Source organism: Nilaparvata lugens, chromosome 3 (assembly GCF_014356525.2).
Source record: "Nilaparvata lugens isolate BPH chromosome 3, ASM1435652v1, whole genome shotgun sequence".
NCBI lineage: Eukaryota > Metazoa > Arthropoda > Insecta > Hemiptera > Delphacidae > Nilaparvata > Nilaparvata lugens.
Window position 1 is genome coordinate 76,235,300 of NC_052506.1, and position 18,354 is coordinate 76,253,653.

At 37.7% G+C, this 18,354-nt stretch overlaps 2 protein-coding genes across 3 annotated transcripts in view; one reads left to right on the forward strand and one right to left on the reverse strand.

The window, feature by feature from the left end:
- LOC111044510 (probable 28S ribosomal protein S25, mitochondrial) overlaps positions 1 to 6,613 on the reverse strand; it is a 23,951-nt gene extending 17,338 nt beyond the window's left edge. Inside the window, exons 1-2 of one of the 2 annotated variants that reach the window (XM_039424619.1) lie at positions 6,181 to 6,400; positions 1,373 to 1,479 (exon numbers count right to left, since the gene is read on the reverse strand). Coding sequence is in view for 1 of the 2 variants with exons in the window: in XM_039424620.1 (XP_039280554.1) it covers positions 1,373 to 1,479; positions 6,181 to 6,317 (244 nt within the window). In the remaining variant the exon portion in view is untranslated. Of the gene's footprint in view, positions 1 to 1,372; positions 1,480 to 6,180 lie in introns of both variants that reach the window. The other variant, XM_039424620.1, reaches the window with a different exon arrangement.
- Positions 1 to 16,200, forward strand: part of LOC111049644 — a 23,353-nt gene extending 7,153 nt beyond the window's left edge. Inside the window, exon 4 of the mRNA XM_039424624.1 lies at positions 13,252 to 16,200. Coding sequence (XP_039280558.1) covers positions 13,334 to 13,561 — 228 coding nt within the window. The 5' untranslated portion in view covers positions 13,252 to 13,333 and the 3' untranslated portion in view covers positions 13,562 to 16,200. The remainder of the gene's footprint in view (positions 1 to 13,251) is intronic.
- The last annotated feature ends 2,154 nt before the right edge of the window (positions 16,201 to 18,354 follow it).

Sequence of the window (18,354 nt, forward strand, 5' to 3'; positions counted from 1 at the left end):
AAATCAACATAGGATGTTTTTCACACATAATATCTACCCGGAAAACTTGTGATCAAGTATTTTATCAATTCAATTCATTTGTTTGTGGAATTGGTTAGATGTGTGAGATGTGTTGGTCAAGGGTAGAACTTTTTATGTAGTCAAGTTTTAGCCCCACTAGTTGACCAACAAATACTACCTAGTGGGAGAGAATAACGAAAAGACTCTACTTTTTTGCTCGTATTTGTTTTTCTAAAGTTATTATTCTTGTAAAGTTGGTGTTGTACTGTTGGAAGTTGAATGAATAAGTAAATATATAAATACAAGGTGCGCCAGAGAAACTTACTTATTTGAAAGGTCAATAAAAACAAAAGTACTTAAGTTATTGTTTTAATCTTTTTTTATGTGAGAATACAATATACCAATTTTTTTCTATGCAGTCTTGAAAATGAAATCAGATCAATGGCGACCCCCATTCGCATACACTGATAAAGTCGATTTTTCAAATCTGTTTCCACTCGTTGCAGTATATCAATCGTTATGTTGGCAATGGTGTCGCGAATGTTGTTCTTGAGGTGTGCTATGGTCTGTGGTCGATCGATATAAACCAGAGATTTCAAATAAGCCCATAAAAAATCGCATGGAGTCAAATCTGGAGAGCGTGCCGGCCATTGGAGATCGCCTCTGAGAGAGGCAATAAAATCGCGTTGAATCAATTCTTGAACAACAGTCAATTCATAGGGATGAAATTGAAGGTCTTCATGGAAAATTCGTCGAACAGTGGAGTCAGAAAATGCCATAGCAGCTGCGTGTTTGCGCGCTGAACGCCGAGGAGGATGCATAAATGACTGCCTCACTCTTTCGATATTTTCTGGAATTCTGATGGTTTGTTGAAGTCCATTTCTGGGTTTATTAGCGACACTTCCACACTCTCGAAATGAGTTAACCCACGACAGAATCGAATTACGGCCAGGAACGAGTTTGTGAGGCGGAATTTCAAATCAAGCGCGGAAGACAACAAAAAGTGATCGACCATTAGAAAAGAAGCTCTCAACTTCGAAGGCCTGCTGCTCTCTACACCAGAGCATGATGGCTACTCACTTAAGGGAGGATAAACTTGGGAAATTCCACCTCCAGATGTGCCCCCTCATGCCCCTCTACATGACCAATTCACCGCGCGGGAATTTTTCAAACAAGTAAGATTTTCTGGCGCACTTTGTAGAAGATACGATTTATGCAATACATTACAGCCAAGATGAGCAATAGAAGTATTAGTGGGTTACAGCATAGAGAAAATTAATTATAATATGTATAGTAATGGTATATGTATGTAGCCTGCATATTCTAGTGTTACAGATTTGAATACATCTATCAAAATAAATCCATCACTTACAAAAATAGCAGGAAATGAATGGCGAAGGCGTCAGATCGTAGTATGATATAACTTGTACACTTGGATTCTTGTATTGTATCTGACAAAAGTGCCAGAACACAAAGTCCCTGGAATGAAAAAAAGTTTATGTGAAAAGTATATTTGGCATTGAGATGTTCAAATTCAGAAGCTCTTGTTGAGGATAAAAAACATGGAATGTTACAGGATTGAAAGTCCAATTTTAATGAAGCTATGGATACTGAAAATATCCTAACATATCAGCGTGAACAGACAAGATGTTTTTTTCCACAACTGAAGTATCAATTTATTAATGAGAAGTCGTGGCTTTTACTAGTAATAGAAAAAATAATATCACACACTATCATGATTGTTAACACCAGAGTTCGGTTTTCAGTGAGGAGGTAGAGGTAAGAGGTAAGAGGTCGAGATAGAGGTTTGTATTTGTGTTACATTGAAGTGCCTGTATCTCGACCTCGTGCTTAACAATAAGGCCTCACGTGGCCGCTTTTGAAGACAACTAAGTTTGTGTTTCAAGCGATGCTTTAACAATTTTTCCATCTACTGCCCAATTCACACTGGCGTGGCGTGGCGTGGCGAGGACGTGTTACTGGCGTGGCGCTGGATTTTTAAACTCTTATATATGAACATAATTCAATGCAAACAGAAGTTTGCCTTGGACCATATGTTTATATAAGAGTAGCATGGACGTGGCAGAAAGTCAGTGCCACACCAGCGCCACGTCACTTATGTGTGAATTGAGCATGAAAGAGAAGGAAAGCCGCATGTGGAAGCAGTGCGTTAACCCTCCTCAATATTTCTATTATTAACCCTACCTCTTCTTTCCTAACTATGCGTGCACCCTCAAATGAGACGATGAGGTAGCTTGGTTATGGGCAGCTATGAGATATGAATATGAACTGAGGTGAAAATGCAAAACAGATTCTGACGTGTGGGAGTGGTAGGTGACGCACTTGATAATACAGTAAATTTACTGTTTCCAATGGTATAAAGTATGTATAATTTATAAGATTTTCAATTTCTAATTGCTTTTTCATTATGATCGCTTCTAATTCAACCACTCTTACAAGTATTCTTCAAGTAGACATATTCAACCTTTCCATGAAAACGTGATGGAAACATATTATGTTCCAACTGCTTTGTACACAGAAGTTGAGCAGAAAATAATATATGCTGCCAACAAAGCAAGACCATCATTGCAGGGACAGAATACAGAAACTATCTGAGAGTCAACAGCACTTTTTTGAATGCGGTGGTTGAGATAGTTGAAGGGATTTCTGACTTTGCTTGGGATCCAGCTTCATCAGTGCCTTAGACTCGCCGTGAGTTTCATTGTTCCTATCAAAGTCCAATGAACTGAAAGATATCTATGAGAACAACCTATAGTCAAGACATCTAGGACCTATCTACTTGTTCTAAAAAGTTATTTCTTCACTAATTAGACCACTCTTCTGTTGGTCATTATCTGTTAGTTGAGGGGATATTCCCAGACTGAAACAGAGCTTTTATGAAAAATCTGGTGTGGCGCACTCACACAACTTTCCTTGCCGTTATGAAAATTGATCACCTGACGCTAGTGTTCACGCGCATCTCAAGTCTACTATTCAAAGATTTGAGCCAGCTGGTAACAGGGCAATAACGCCGGAGACACACATGAGGTCTGCTATCTCTTCATAGTGAATGATTAAATAGAATCAACAATGATTTGCAATTGAATAATCACATTTTCTCGAATTTAAAGCTTATTTTCAATTTTAGGTGAAAATGTTACTGAACATTAATTGTAGAGATTTTCATGCTCAATCTATTCCACTTGATTTTTTTCGTTTCAATTGTATCTGAAGCCTGATAATTAGGAATCTATCTGCATTGATGGGGCGAAGCTCCTGAAATTTTTACAGATATGGGACTTGTGGTAGTTGATAGAGCTTATCGATGATTATTTTAGGTATGAATTTTAATCAAAATCGTTGGAGCCGTTTCCGAGAAAATCACGAAAAACCCTGTTTTTGACAACATTTTCGCCATTTTAGCCGCCATCTTGAATTGCATTTGATCGAAATTGTTCGTGTCGGATCCTTATAGTGAAAGGACCTTAAGTTCCAAATTTCAAGTCATTCCGTTAATTAAGAGATGAGATATCGTGTACACAGACGCACATACACTCATACACACACACACACACACATAGCAATACTTTCCTTACCTATGGTAATAGGGCAAGGAAAGTAAAAAGGGCAATCCCAACGATATCGGCAGTTTCAGGCTTTTCATTAAAATTACAGGGACTGCTATTTTGCGGCAAATGAGTAAATAATTGGAATGCATTAACCTCCTTGGTGATATGCAGCATGATTTTAGAAGGGGTAGGTCGACCACATCAGCTGTGCTCTCTCACTTGTTAAGAGAATACAAGAAGCTTTCGAAGAGCAGAGATCAGCGACTTGTGCGATTTTTCAAAATGTGTCTTGATCATCATTTTGTTGAGGAATCACGCTGAATATAGCTTCCAGGGAAGAGCATGGAAGATGGTTGCCTATTACATAAAATATATAAGGAAATTAAGACCGCTATTTCAAAAAAGAGAAAATTCCATGTTGCTGCAAGGTTTAGTACTTCACCATCTATTGTTCTCATTGATGTAACAAGATTCACGTTTATAAATCTTTATTGATTAATTGATTCTCTATCGTCAGGTCTTGCAGGACCCATTGCATACTAACACATTTTTATTGAAGCAAATAAAAAAATAACTTATTCAGAACAGAGAATAGATAAGTGGATGAGTAGAAAACTTTCAGAAACAAAGAGTAGAAAAGAAAACTTTTAAAAACAAAAAGTAGAACTTATTTGTTATATACAGAATAGAAATAAGAATAAGACCTAAACTTCTATCAGTACTAAGATATGAAATGACTCAATTTTTCTAAACAGATTCACATACACGCAACACGCTCAACGAAATCCCAATAAAAAATAGATATTCTTTTAGCAGATAACATCATCGGTAAGGTACCGATATCGGTAAGGACAGTACTATGATTAATTTAACTCACTTCTGTGAAAATTACTTGATAATAAAAATGTAATTATTACTTGGCTAGATACTCAACTATGAATAAACTAAATCATGGTATGTACCTTCTTCCATGCTAAAATAGTCCACTCTTGAGGCTGTGGGTTATTTAATCTTAAATGTAATTGAGAGTTTGGAGGGGGGAGGTCTTGCTGGGTTGACTTTCTGTGATCTCAGCAAGGCTTTTGATACCCTAGACCATGACATCTTAATGTCTAAGCTCTCTGCCTATGGCATAGTTGGCAGTCCTCTGGTGCTTCTCCGCTCCTTCTTGATTATCAAGTTTAAAGTTTTTTATTTTTTATTTTTTTACGCGATCTATCCGGGAACACCTGGTTAACGATCAAGACTTTGGATATATTGGATATATACCTGGAGGGTCGTCAGCAGGCTGTCTCCGCTAATGGTGTGAGGTCACAGGTGAGATTGGTGACCTGTGGGGTGCCCCAAGCTCTGTACTGGGGCCATTGTTGTTCCTAATCATGATAAACGATGTCGCTCTCTCTAGACACAGGACGGTGGTATGCTATGCTGATGATATCTCATTATTGAACATCAATGGGGGACTTGATTGACCTGCGTGGACTGATGCGGACATCAGAGGGGACCGTGGCTGACTGGTTCCGAGCAAATAGATTTCTGCTTAACAGCGAGAAGACCCTGTCCATTGTGTTCAGCCTCAGGAATGGTTATCAGTACAACCTCACCTCGGTGAGGCTCTTGGGCTTTACAATGGATCGTAAGCTTGCTTGGGGAGATCACATTCAGGGTGTCTGTTGCAGGCTCAATAGTGTGCTGTTCCTGCTAAGGAGTTTGAGAGGTTGCATCCCGGGGGCTCATCATCGCATGTGCTTCTTTGCCTTCTTCCATTGCATGATGGCTTATGGTATCACACTGTGGGGTGGTGCCACCGAGGTAAAACGAATATTACTGGTGCAGGAGAAAACCATAAAAATTTTATGTGGGGCTAATTATCTGGCAAATCGCAAGCCATTATTTGTAAGAGAGCGCATAATGAGGTCTGCCATTTTCAGGTCTGCCATTGCAGCTTCTCGGGGACTTGACGCCTTGCCTACCAGAGGTGACTTTCATCGCCATGACACCAGGAACATTCACAAGCTAAACCTCCCTTACTGTAGATTGCGAAGGACTCAGAGCAGCTTGGCCTACCAGCCGGTGAGGATCCTCAAAAAGCTGCCCAGTTCCGCCAGAGGTTTGTCTAAGGCGGTCTTGAGGAGGAGACTGAAGACGTTCCTACATGATAATCCCTTTTACACCTTAAAAAAGGTATTTTTTGAATGTGAAACGGCAACTGTAAGTAGCTACTTCTTGCAATAGTGCATTTGCCTGCTGCTTGGTTGTTTCTTTGTGTGAATATTTGTTTTTTTTACTTTTTGTAACTTTTTTACGTTCTGACTGTCCGACATAGACTTATTTTATTTTATTTCACTTGACGTGTTCCCTTATGGACATGCCCTGGCGGCATGTCTGTGCTATGAACAAAACCATTATTATTAGTCATAAATTATCAAATCTATTGACGAAATCCTGAATAGTGCAAAGCGGCTACTAAACCACCATCGCCTTATCCACAATAACTAGCAAAAATAGGCGACTGTTGTTAGAGAATAAAATATGTAAAGTTCCATGCTAAGGTTAAAAAAATGTAATCTAGAAGTTATAAGATATCCTTCAAAACATGAAACTAGCATACCTTGCACCCTGATGATGATCTCCTTTGAAGTTCAGATTTACCGAAAATATCTTTATCCTATCTTTGAAAATTAATCTACCAGCCTCTAAATAATTTACAGTTCTCCTTATAGGAGCAAGACCTTTCATGAAAGGCATGACTGGAGTTTATTTCTAAAGCAATACACTAAAAATAACCTTTCTGTTATATAAAAATTTAAATTAATGCTGAACTAAAGCTGAAGAGCTAATTTTGAGGTTATGTATGAACTTCCATTCAATATTATTAAAACTCGATATGATAAGAGTCGACACCCACAATCGATAGTCAGCAGTCAGCATTGATCTTCAAATAAAAATGACAGAAATTCTTTTTTTATCACATATAATTAAATTCTAAAGTTTTAAATTAAATTCTACAGTTATTCAAGAATAAATAGTCAGAAATATCAATGAATTCAGATTTCTTTCCCGGTTCAAAGGAATTCAAAGTAAAGTCAGCTGTTATGTTGTAACAGTTTGTCACCCTGAAAATCAATCAGCTGTTCTCTTCTCTTGTCTGCCGATTGTGCAAAAGTACAGAAGTCAGATTCAGAGATCGCCAATAAAATGATAATATCATTGTAATTGCATGAATGCATAGTGATTTATGTTGTGACTTTTTTAACATTTGGATTTTTGCTAATTAACTGGAAATGTAATGATAATTACAATCAGTAGTTTTGCTTGATTTTTGGTGTGATTAATACATGCCATATATTTTTTATTTAATAGGATTTATTTCAAGTGATAACATGTTTATAGTAGGTTTGACTGGTGGAATAGCCACTGGCAAAAGTACTGTTGTTGAAATGATAAGACAGCATGGAATACCCGTAGTGGATGCTGATGTTATTGCTCGAAAAGGTATGGTTCACCTTCAACATAATTAGTGACCCCCTGGGTTGTAGGACTCTTTGAAACCCGCAACTTTTAAGTATATAGACCTGGTGAAAATTATGAAAACAGCTGAATATTTCCTTTACAAGAACAATTTAACTGTAGGTTTATTGGAGATCCTAATTGGAATGAAAAATTACTCTGTTGCTTCAACTTCTTTGTCCCACATATGAATCCAAATTCATTTTTATTTCAATGAAAAGGTAATCATGTAATAAATGATTTCAATACAGAGTATAGAAAAATAAGTAAATGGCAAAAACTGCCCATTAATAACTCAACCCGTATCAGTTTGTTGATGTAAGATTTGTAAATTATATTAACCATCTGAAATTATTTGTGTCAGAAGATTTGTGCAAGAAGGTATGTCTGTGTGATAGCTTTCAAATAACCTCAGCTGATGTAGCTAACTTATAAATGAATGAATGGAAAACTGTTGTAGTTGCATGCAATGAATTCTTCAGTTGATTAAATGATAAATCAAACTAATTTTTTTCTTATGCACTTTCAATGTTATATCCTGAAAAAGGGCGAAGGAGTGAGTCAATTAATTTATTGTCCAACGAACATGACCTGCAAAAAGGTAAACCTGTAAAAAAGTTGTGATTTATCATTTAGTCAGCTGAAGAATTAATTCATTGCATGCAATTGAAACAATTTTCCCATTCATTCATCAGCTGAGGTTATTTGAAAGCTATCACACAGACAGACCTTCTTGCGCTTACACAAATGATTTCAGCTGGTTAATATACAACTTTCACATGAACAAACCGATACGGGCGGTTTTCATGTATCACATGATTACCTTTTTATTTAATAATAATATTTTTTTAAATGAATTTAAATTCATAAGAGGGACAAAGATGTTGAAGTGACAGAGTATTTTTTTAAAGGTGATTTTTCATTTCAAATAGGATCTCCAATGAAATCTACTTTTAAATTATTATTCTTGTAAAATACATATTTAGCTGTTTCCATAATATTTTAACCAACTTTATAATTAAAAGTTGCTGGTTTCAAAGATTAAAATACAACAGTTCTTAAGCGAGTTCTCCAACCCAGGGATCATTAGTCTATTTTGGATGTTGGTTGAATGACTCTTGATTAACTTATATAGAACTAGGTAGCTATTTTAAGAAGGTTTTTATATATTATGAAAATTTCATTGTCATAATTCCATAGGCTATCATGAATGCCAAATCACAGTGTAGAGTAGCCTCCTCTTGTATCTTCATTTGGAAATTACCTTAAATATTCATTGTAAGAAATTTCCTGGAATTCTTTACTTAATGTTCAATGTTGTAATGTATTTTACAGTTGTAGAGCCAGGAAGAAAAGCGTGGTATGCAATAAAAAAGGAATTTGGAGATGATGTATTTTTACCATCCGGCGAATTAAATAGACAGGCTCTTGGTGATATAATATTCGACAATGTTGATAAAAGACGAAAATTGAATCAAATTACGCATCCCGAAATTTATAAAGAAATGATGTACGCTACAATTAGATGTTTTTTTCAAGGTAAGCTGATATATAAAATTAATAATGTAGATTGCTGTTTCATATAATTTTTAAACCAAAAATCAAACAAATTCATTAATTATTAATGTTATTTTTGTAAATCAATACATTTTTGCATAATCAATCAATCGCATCGTTAGTGACCTGCCCACAGTTGCTGGTGAACAAGTGCATGCTCGTCTATGTTTCTTCCGCCCCATCACTCAGCCTACCCAGAGGAAGATTATCCGTTCTTTAGCCGGAGCCATGACGGAGCACGTCTATTTTCATGCTTCGAGAGGTGGTGGATGCTATTGCAGACCCCCTTGCTGCCGCAGTTAATGACTGCCATCTTTCCTGAAGGACCGTTCCTGTGTAAAAGGAGGGTGATCACCAGACCCCAAACTCAGGCCCCAACACCAGGCCATGACTCTTTGGAGAGATGGTTGCAGTTGTCATCAAACTTCAACTTAAGTTCTTTGAGAGAAAAAATATTTTCTCAATTATGCAGTTTGATTTCGTAGAGGGAGGTCAACTGTTAATGCAGTGAATTGAATGGCTGAGATAATTGGGGTTCAGTGTTTGAGTATGGTGAGTCCCTGGCACTCACATTATGTGATTTGTGCAGAGCGTTGGATTGTATTGACCATCACATACTGATCGAGAAGCTTCGCTATTATGAATTTGTGGACTCTGCTCTGACCATCTTGGAGTCATACCAAGCTGGGAGGACTCAGGTGGTGTCATTGGGTGAAGCTGCTTCCTGTCAAATCCCTTTGAATTTTGGGGTTCAATCCTGTTCATCATGATGATAAATGTCCTGGATGACAATTGTGTAACTCTCATGTTTGCTGATGATACATCGTTACTGTCATCTGGCATTCACCTCCAGTGGGTGTTGAAGATGTCAGCAGAGCATCTGCGGTCTTCAACCTCATGGTTCCTGGTAAATCTTTTTCAGTTGAATGAGAGCAAGACAAAAAACATCTGAAGTTTGCTGCGAAGCCTGCCTCATGGTCAGGAACCTGTGAAGCGGCTGGGCTTTATCCAGGATTCAAAGCTCAGCTGGACTAGCCACATCCAGCAAGTAACCAAGAGACTATCCCGAATCTGTTTCCTTTTGCTCAAATCCAGGGGACGTGTGGCGGAGGCATTTTCACTTTTCCTACGGTCTACTTATGTGGGGTCATTCAGCCAAGGTTGTGGACATACTGAAGCTGCAAAAACGGGCTGCCATGATCATTACTGCAAGCAAACATCTTCCTCATTGCAAGACCATTTTTGCTAGGCTGGATATTCTAACAGTAATCAGTCACTTCCTCCTTCTCTGCCTTATGCACGTCAAGAAGAATCAACAAATGTGTTGACTCGGACTGATGTACATCACCACAACACTAGGCATCGAAAGCTGTTTGACGTCTCCAGGGTGCGCCTCCAGAGATCGCGGGTATGCTATGGGAGTTGAGCACTACGCTACTTAACAGGCTGATTACAGGGGTGGGAAGCAGTTGGACCTCAGCGTGTTGGAGAGTTGGCTAGTAGGCCTACTCTTAGAGCCAGAGCTTATTACGATGCCCAGCAATTTCTGAATGATGACCAGTCTGAAATGCTATCTGGCTGAATTTCCATTAAGTTGAAGAGCAAGGCCTTGATAAATACTCTTTGATTAATTAGTATTTCGGAGGAGACGATAAGCCGTCGGTCCTGATTACCTAAAATTAGTCGTCATCTCTCATCATCAACCCTCTCACTCATTACCCACGGACAAGCCTAAGAGCGTATGTGGGCATCACCCTTAGTTTTATTACTTTAATTAGTGTTTTTAATTTGTTATTATAGTGTTTTTGTATTTTATTCATGACATGACGCCATCGATCCTACAATTGTGGATAATGGATGAAGAATAAGGTATTAGGTATTGTGACAAGCATAATCATAGTTTTCAGTGTCTTCAAATCAAGTTAATTGTCAATACCATTTCATACTTTTGTCAATCAGATTCTCACAGGTAAGTTTTTTTCCAATCTAGGTTGACATTAGTTTTAAGAAGATTAACCTTATTACAGCTGGGTCACCGTTGACCAGATGGTTCTGGGTAGGCTGTAAAATGGTGATTCAGGCCTTGTTCTATGGACGGACCTCTTGTCCTGTGGTCCTGTAGGTACTCCTCGACAGATTACAGGGGCTTGGATGCAAGACTCTCTCTCTCATCTCTCTATATATATGCGTATGGCGTGAGGGAAGAAAACTAACATAAATAACATTATTTACACTGTATGAAGTGCTGTCGTAATAATAATAAAATCAAACAATATTATGAGAATGTCATGCTTGCCAGTCAAATGGCTCTGTCAAAATGTAAAACAAAAAAAAATAGTAATTGGGTTCAAGTACCCTAAACAGAAAATCAATCTTCATATTTGAAATGTCAACCTCCAGGTCACTCAGCCACTCTTTAGCTTCTCTGGTGAGAGTGAGGAGGCCCGCAGCCCCTGTTGGAAATCTGTACATTGGACACTCATTTGTTATATGTTGAAGAGTTTGAACTTGACCGCAATCACAATTCTCAGAATCCGCAATACCCCATCTATGCATGGATGCTTTTGCCCTGCTGCAACCAGTCTTAATCATATTTAGCCTGACCCATAATGTGGGTTACAATTAATCCTAATTTCTAGGGATAGAGAAACCTATTGGAGAGGCTGTCACATCTACTGTGTCTCCAATCTCATTCTGTTCACACCGCTCTTTCCATGTGTCCAAGATTTGTTGGTTGCTCATCCTACAACTTAACCATGGAGGTCTTCGTGATCTCAGTCTTGTTTCTGGTTCATCACTCAGAAATTAATGTATGGGAAGGGATAGGTTGTTCTCTATTAATTTGTTCCCACAGTCGGCTGTTTGATTTGATACGGCGCAGGTCTGGTGGCTCTATATGAGAGAGTATCGGCAGCCAGTGTTGAGGTGTGGCCTGCAATGTCCCAGAAATTCTGCGCATTGTCTTGTTCAGCTCCACATCTATTAGCTTGACATGGCTGCTCTCATGCCAAACTGGTGCACAGTAATCTGCAACGCTGTAAACTAAAGCCAGGGCTGACTGCCGCAGAACACCAGCTCCTGATCCCCAGGTGGTACTTGCAAGTTTGCTGATTAGATTGTTGCTGGTTTGTATTTTAGCTCTCACCATTACAAGATTTTTTCGATAGGTGAGACTGCGATCAAGTTTTATGCCCAGGTACTTTGGAGCTACTTCATTTTTCAATTTTGTTTTCCCCAGGAAGATACTCAGTGGTCTATTCGCTTGAGCATTGGTCAAGTGGAAGGCAGTACAAACTGTTTTACTTGGGTTTGCCTTCAAGCTCCAATTTTCCAAGTAGCGTTTTATCTATGAAATATCTGGATTTAGTATATTCTCAAGGTCTTGGAAGTTGGAGGCTTGTGCAGTTAATGCTATATCATCTTCATACATGAACTTCTTACTCTCTGTTTTTGGCAAATAAGAAGTATATAGGTTGAAAAGAACTGGGGCAAGTACTGATCCCTGCGGAAGGCCATTTTGAAGGACTTTGCACTGGCTCTTCTTTTCGTTCAAAACAACATACAGTTTCCGGTTTGAGAGCATGTCACGAAAGAGGTTCACAATTTGACTGCTCTTCATCGTTCTAGCAACCTTAAGCAACAGTCCCTGAACCCAGACTGTATCATATGCTGATGTGAGGTCCAGGAAGATAGCACCAGTCTTTTTCTTAGCTTGGAAACCTGTCTCGATGAACGTATTCAATCCAGCACTTGTTCTACACAGCTTCTGCCCTTCCTGAAACCAGCTTGTTCATTCGGGATAATTGGTTCTATGAGGAGCTCCAAACTAGCCAGAAGTGTTCTTTCAAATAATTTATAAATGCAGATCAAAAGGGAGATAGGTCGATAACTTTTCACATCTGTTGCAATTTTACCAGGTTTCAACACTGCAATGACCTTTGCTTTTCTCCAGTCATCTGGGATTTTACCCTCCTTCAGCACATTTGAGAACAATGCAGAAAGCCATAGCCTGGCTCTTGGGCCTAGATGTGTTAGGAATTCAGGGAGGACCCCATCATGTCCAGTTGCTTTGCCATTTTTGATAATGCTTGTGAAGACCTTGATATTTTCATGTTTTCATTAAGGAGATGTGGTCATACAGGACATTGACTCTCTCTGAAAGACTGCAAAGTGCTCAGAACTATTGCGTGAGATTCGTCTTTGAACTTGAAAGGGACGTTCACATAAGCCCTTACATCACTCAGATGGGTATTTTGAAGCTTGAAGACAGCAGAATTTATTATGTGCTAATGCTCCTCCACAAGGTTCTAGCAACTGGGTCTCCTCTACATGAGTCAGAAATTTCAATTCCTCGCAGGAATCAACAGAAGAGATACAAGACATGGAACAAGCCTGTTGAGCATTCCCATCCATCGCACTGTGACATATAATAGGTCATTTTTTGTTTGTATTGGATTGCAAATTGTAGTGTGTAATTCAAAAATGTGGAAGTAACACATAACCTAGCTACATTTGGACAGTCCTATAAATTAGAATTGGAATCGTTTTGGGCTTGAGCCTTTGGTACTTTTCTGGAATTTTTGTTATGTCAAATCATTGAATCATTGTTTTGCAGTGAGGAAGACCTGCAATTGCAAAGACTGATCGAGCGACAGAGCATCAGCGAGTCGCAGGCGAAGAAGCGGATCGCTGCGCAGATGTCGCTCGACACGAAATGCGACAAGGCGCACTTTGTCGTGGAGAACTCGGGCAACCTGAACGACACCCAGCAACAGGTCGACCGCATTGTGTCGCTGCTGAAGGCGTCGCGTCACCACTGGAAGCTACGCATTGTCACCGGCCTCGTGTGCTCGGGACTCGTGTCGCTTGTCGTGTGGCTCGGCACGCGTTACGTCCTCTCGCAAAACAAATCCGAGTCCAGGTAGTCAATGGAGGCTGTTTGTTCACTTGTCTTTTGGTCGTGGATTTTCTTGCTTAGTGGATGGGCTGGATATATTCTATTGAAATAATACTCGGTATGCCTTACCTCCATAAAATGCTTAAAACTGATACTCAAGTAATAGATTTTTTTGTAAAATCCTCAATGCTATTGTCAAGAAACTGGAATAGTATAGATTCATTGGTCATTGTTCAAGTGAATTTATTACAATAGGCTCTAAACTGATGCTCCCCAAGTTACAGATTTATTTGTTAAATCCTCAATGCTATTGTCAAGTAACTGGAATAGTATAGATTGATAGACTGGATAGTATGGTCATTAAATGAATTAACAATAAGGTTTGACATTAATAACAATAGAGTTTGACATTTGCTGAAGTTTGAAAAACCAGAGTACAATATTCAGACTATCATATTTGCATCATTCTCAAAACATTAGTGGAAATCAACTCTTACGTTGGCTGACACTAACTGGTACCTCTAGAATCAGATTTTATTTTATCTTGTTCTATTTGTTTCTCAACGTCCTAAGAAGAATTCAAGTGTACAATTATTTCATTACATTCTTGGGATGAATGCATTCCAGGGTGAATCGGCTTTGATACGCGAGTATTTTTTAGTATTAAGATGGCAATAATTCATTGAGTCGTAACAGAGGCCATCAGTTTGTTAAATAGAATGAGATTATCGTGTATTGATAGTTGTAATTGATGAATTGTTTAACCGGGGTTGTCTTAGAAAATTAATTGGCTGTTAATTTGTCTCAAGTTTTAAATATTCTTCCTGTAATTGAACAATTTTTTATTGAATTTTGGTTATCATTTGTGGAGTATAGTTCAATCTGTTCTACAACGTTTTACTATTGCTGCTGTCATAAGTCGAGAGTCGAGGGATGGTACAATAAATGACAGACCGAATGAGAATCGAACCTATGATCTGTGGTATCAGACTCAAGTTACAACGCTTTGTAATACTAAGCTTGTATTGATTTCAAATAAAGGTGCAATTTCTTTGAGGCGTGTCGAGACGCGCAGCTATAAGCAGATGTGTCGAGACTCGCTTGGCTTTAATCAGGCAGCTCGAGACGCGTGGTTACAGCCGTCATGGCTAGAGCACCTAACCTATAAATTCATTAGATTCGATTACTCATTGGATTTTCATGTTGTATCTACGTTATGGCGACAGATGAATTAGAACATAGCCACCTCTAATACAAGGCTGCGGCCTACGATATTGCAACGTCGCAGTGTAGGCCTAGAATCTAATACATGATTGATGAAAAAGGTTTTTAAAAATATCAGCTAATCTTTTTCTCCAATCATGTATTAGATTGTAGTCCTACACTGCGACGTTGCAATATCGTAGGCCGCGGCCTTGTATTAGAGGTGGCTATGATTAGAAGTGTTAGCTGCTATATTAATTTCACGATTTATATCCAATGAATCATAGAATCTAATGAATTTATAGGTTATGTGCTCTAACCGTAACGGCTGTAACCAAGTGTCTCGAGACGACTGACCACGCATCTCGACATGTCTGCTTATAGCCGCGCGTCTCGACACGACTCTAAGAAATTGCACCTTGAGAGGCTTTATTAAAATATTTACAGTTTCTTACATCACCAGTTTAGTTGTTCTAGTACTTTGGTATCTATTTGAATGATGAAGTTAAATAATATAGATCACTTTTACTAATAGATTCTCATTAACTAGTACTATTACTATGTCGACTCTTGATTTTGATGAGAGTTGTGATTATTAATAAGTCGACCATCCAAGAAACAGAAAATACGCAAAATACTAAGAGTCAAGTGTTCAACCCTGTTATCGATCTGCACAATTTCAATCTAGATTAAAAGGTAGATGACAGTAAAAGAATTTTCATTTTTAGGCAAAGATCACAATTCTGTGTGGTATGAGCCTTGAAGACCAGTTACCAATCATGGTTGAAAATTTTATTTCCTAGTTTTTAAGAATCAACTCTCTGCTTCCTGTATACTAGTGCAATTAATAAACCAATATTAGTTGAACTTATTCCAATAAATTGATGCTTCAACAGTGGAAACTTTGAGAAAATAGAATTCTACAAAAATGTCATCTGAATAATTAGATGATTACATTATATTTATCTTTCTAAAACACAACTGTGTGAGACTGGTATACCCACATTTTGTGTAAAACCTTCACTTCCATCCGTAAAAATTTAAATTAGTTTCATCAACTGTTTTGTGGTCATTTTTACTAATTAGAGTACTTCCATTCCTTATAAAATGCATTTTTTTCTACACTGATTTATTCTTCAACCGATATTACTTTTTTATAGAGTTGTTTTAAGAAACTAGTTGAATAGGTAGGTAACCCATTTAATTTATTTACCTTTATTATTCTGGTTTGCTTTTGAATCGTTTTCTTGCTTTTGAATTTTTATAATTTCGATTATCTTGGGATAGTTTTCTTTAGAATATTTTTAAATATAAGGCACGTCTGCTTGTTTCATTTAACAATATATTTATTCTAGTGATAAAAACATAATTCCAATTGTATAAAAAATACTGTAATTCTATTAGGCTATCTAAAGTGCATGTAGGGTAGAATTTTTTTATGAATAAATTCATTTTTTAATTCAAGTTGTTCTATTCCTCATAGAAATTAATGCATACCCTGAAGCTCAAGTGCCATTTAAATTGCCATATATTGAAAAAAATAATGCAGTAAGAAAGATGACGTAAAGCCTGTTTCACACTAAGTTACTTGAGAGCTGCTACTAAAAATTTTCATTCATTTTTTGGTAGCATCTATTCAGTACATACTGTAAACTATATTCCATATTATATACACTATTCTACTATATTATCAATTCATGTCTTCCTTGAGTAGTACATGATTTGGTTTTTGAACTATCCATGGAAAAAATCCGTGTAATTATAAGCTAATAGAAAATTGAATTCTCCTCAATTTGTTGTATTTAAATCAATACATAAATGAATTGATTAATAATTCCACTATTTTATTCATTTCCCTAGAATTTCTGCAGAAGTTTTAGTGTTGAGAGTCGTGCAACAGGTCAGTTTTGGAGGGAATGTTTGAAACGCAATTTTGACTTCTAAAGGGATGAGGCCGATGAAGGTGGTTTAAAAGTTGCATTTATTGCAACACGATTATATATTGAAAACAATGCGTTCGACCGACATGACTAACCATACGAAAATGAAGCTTGTTGAATTCCCTACAAGTTTTGTCCACTGGTTTTGTGATTTATCTAATAGTTTTCGAGATATCCCCTCTTGAAAGTCTGTAAGTTTTAAAAACATAACTTTTCATCCAAATTTTCGTTTTTCAGAGCTTATAACTCTCCAACAATGCATAAAAAAAGAATGATAATCGTAGGGTTGGTAGCATTTAATATTATCTTCGATTTGATCTATATTATTTCAGAATTTCTTTCGAAAGCAGCTCTAGTCTCGGGGTTGAAATAATCATAAATTTTGCAACAAGTATCAACTTAGCGCTCACACATTTTTAGCAGAGGGGGGTGAGGTATGCACACTTTAGATATGTTTACCTCCTAACTAGTACCAATAGATCTGCAGAGTCAAAAATTGTTTTCCAGGCATTCCCTTGAAATTTCATTGTCAAATGCCCCTCCACCCCATCAGGCTTCTAGAAAACTTCCTGACCATCTCCAAAGCTCCCCAACTGAGCCACTGAAACAAAATAAATATCTAGGGAAAATCCCTCTTCATCACCACTATCATCTATGGTATGAGCACCCAAAGTATGAGCAACTTTCCTGAAATTAATAAAATGAACCGACCACATAAGCGGTAGCAAATACAGGATGCAGTCAGGACTTATCTGTCTCACAGTGCACAAAATACTAGGTACCATAATTTATATTGGCCAAGAATTTGTCTGTAGTGAAGCTACAAAGAGTATAGAGAGTTCTGATATTGAATAAGTTAGTCTCTGTACTCACTGCTCCAGTTGCATAGATCTGAGGCATTCCCTTAAACTATGATCTTAAGGGGGGGTCCTCTTGTTGCTATTTTATAGTCTAGTTGCTGAAATCTACAGAGCTGCAGGTGAGAACTTTGTCAAGTAATAGAGTCAACATGAAAGGTTCTGTTGCTGGGTGAGACTATACCTCGGTGAAATTTATCGTATTGTACTGGATTAGTGGCGGATCCAGAGAGGGGCTAGGGGTCTATACCTAGGAAACTATTAATATACTAAGAAGCTATTATAAGGAAAGAGGAACCGATGTAGAAAATCTTCTAAATAAATATCATAGAAAATCATAATTTTCTGAAATATAATTGCAATTAAACCAAAATAATTTCAATTATTGATTAAGTTATAAAAACCAAGCCAATTGTGTTTTGTCAAATTTGGTCATCAAATCCTCAAAATTCTCTTATTTTTCGATAATCAATATTATTGAATCAAACCAGAGTTTTTTGTCTCCAAACTTTGGTTAATGGAGAACAGCCTAAAAATTAGTCATACAACTCTACAATTTTGAAAATTTTCTGTGAGGGTCCCCCTTTGGCTTATAATGGGTCTACTGATGTACTAGATGTTGGAGTTGATTTAGGTACAAAATTGGAGTGGCTGTAGTCGAGTGGATCAGATGCTGGCTTTATGATTCAGAGGCCCGGGTTCAAATCCCGGCCCGGGCAAGATATTTATCTCGGGCCATTCCCGTGTTTCGGATGGACACGTCAAGTCGTCGGTCCCGGCTGTCTAAAAAGCAGTCGTTAGGTCATGTCAGAGGCCCTGAA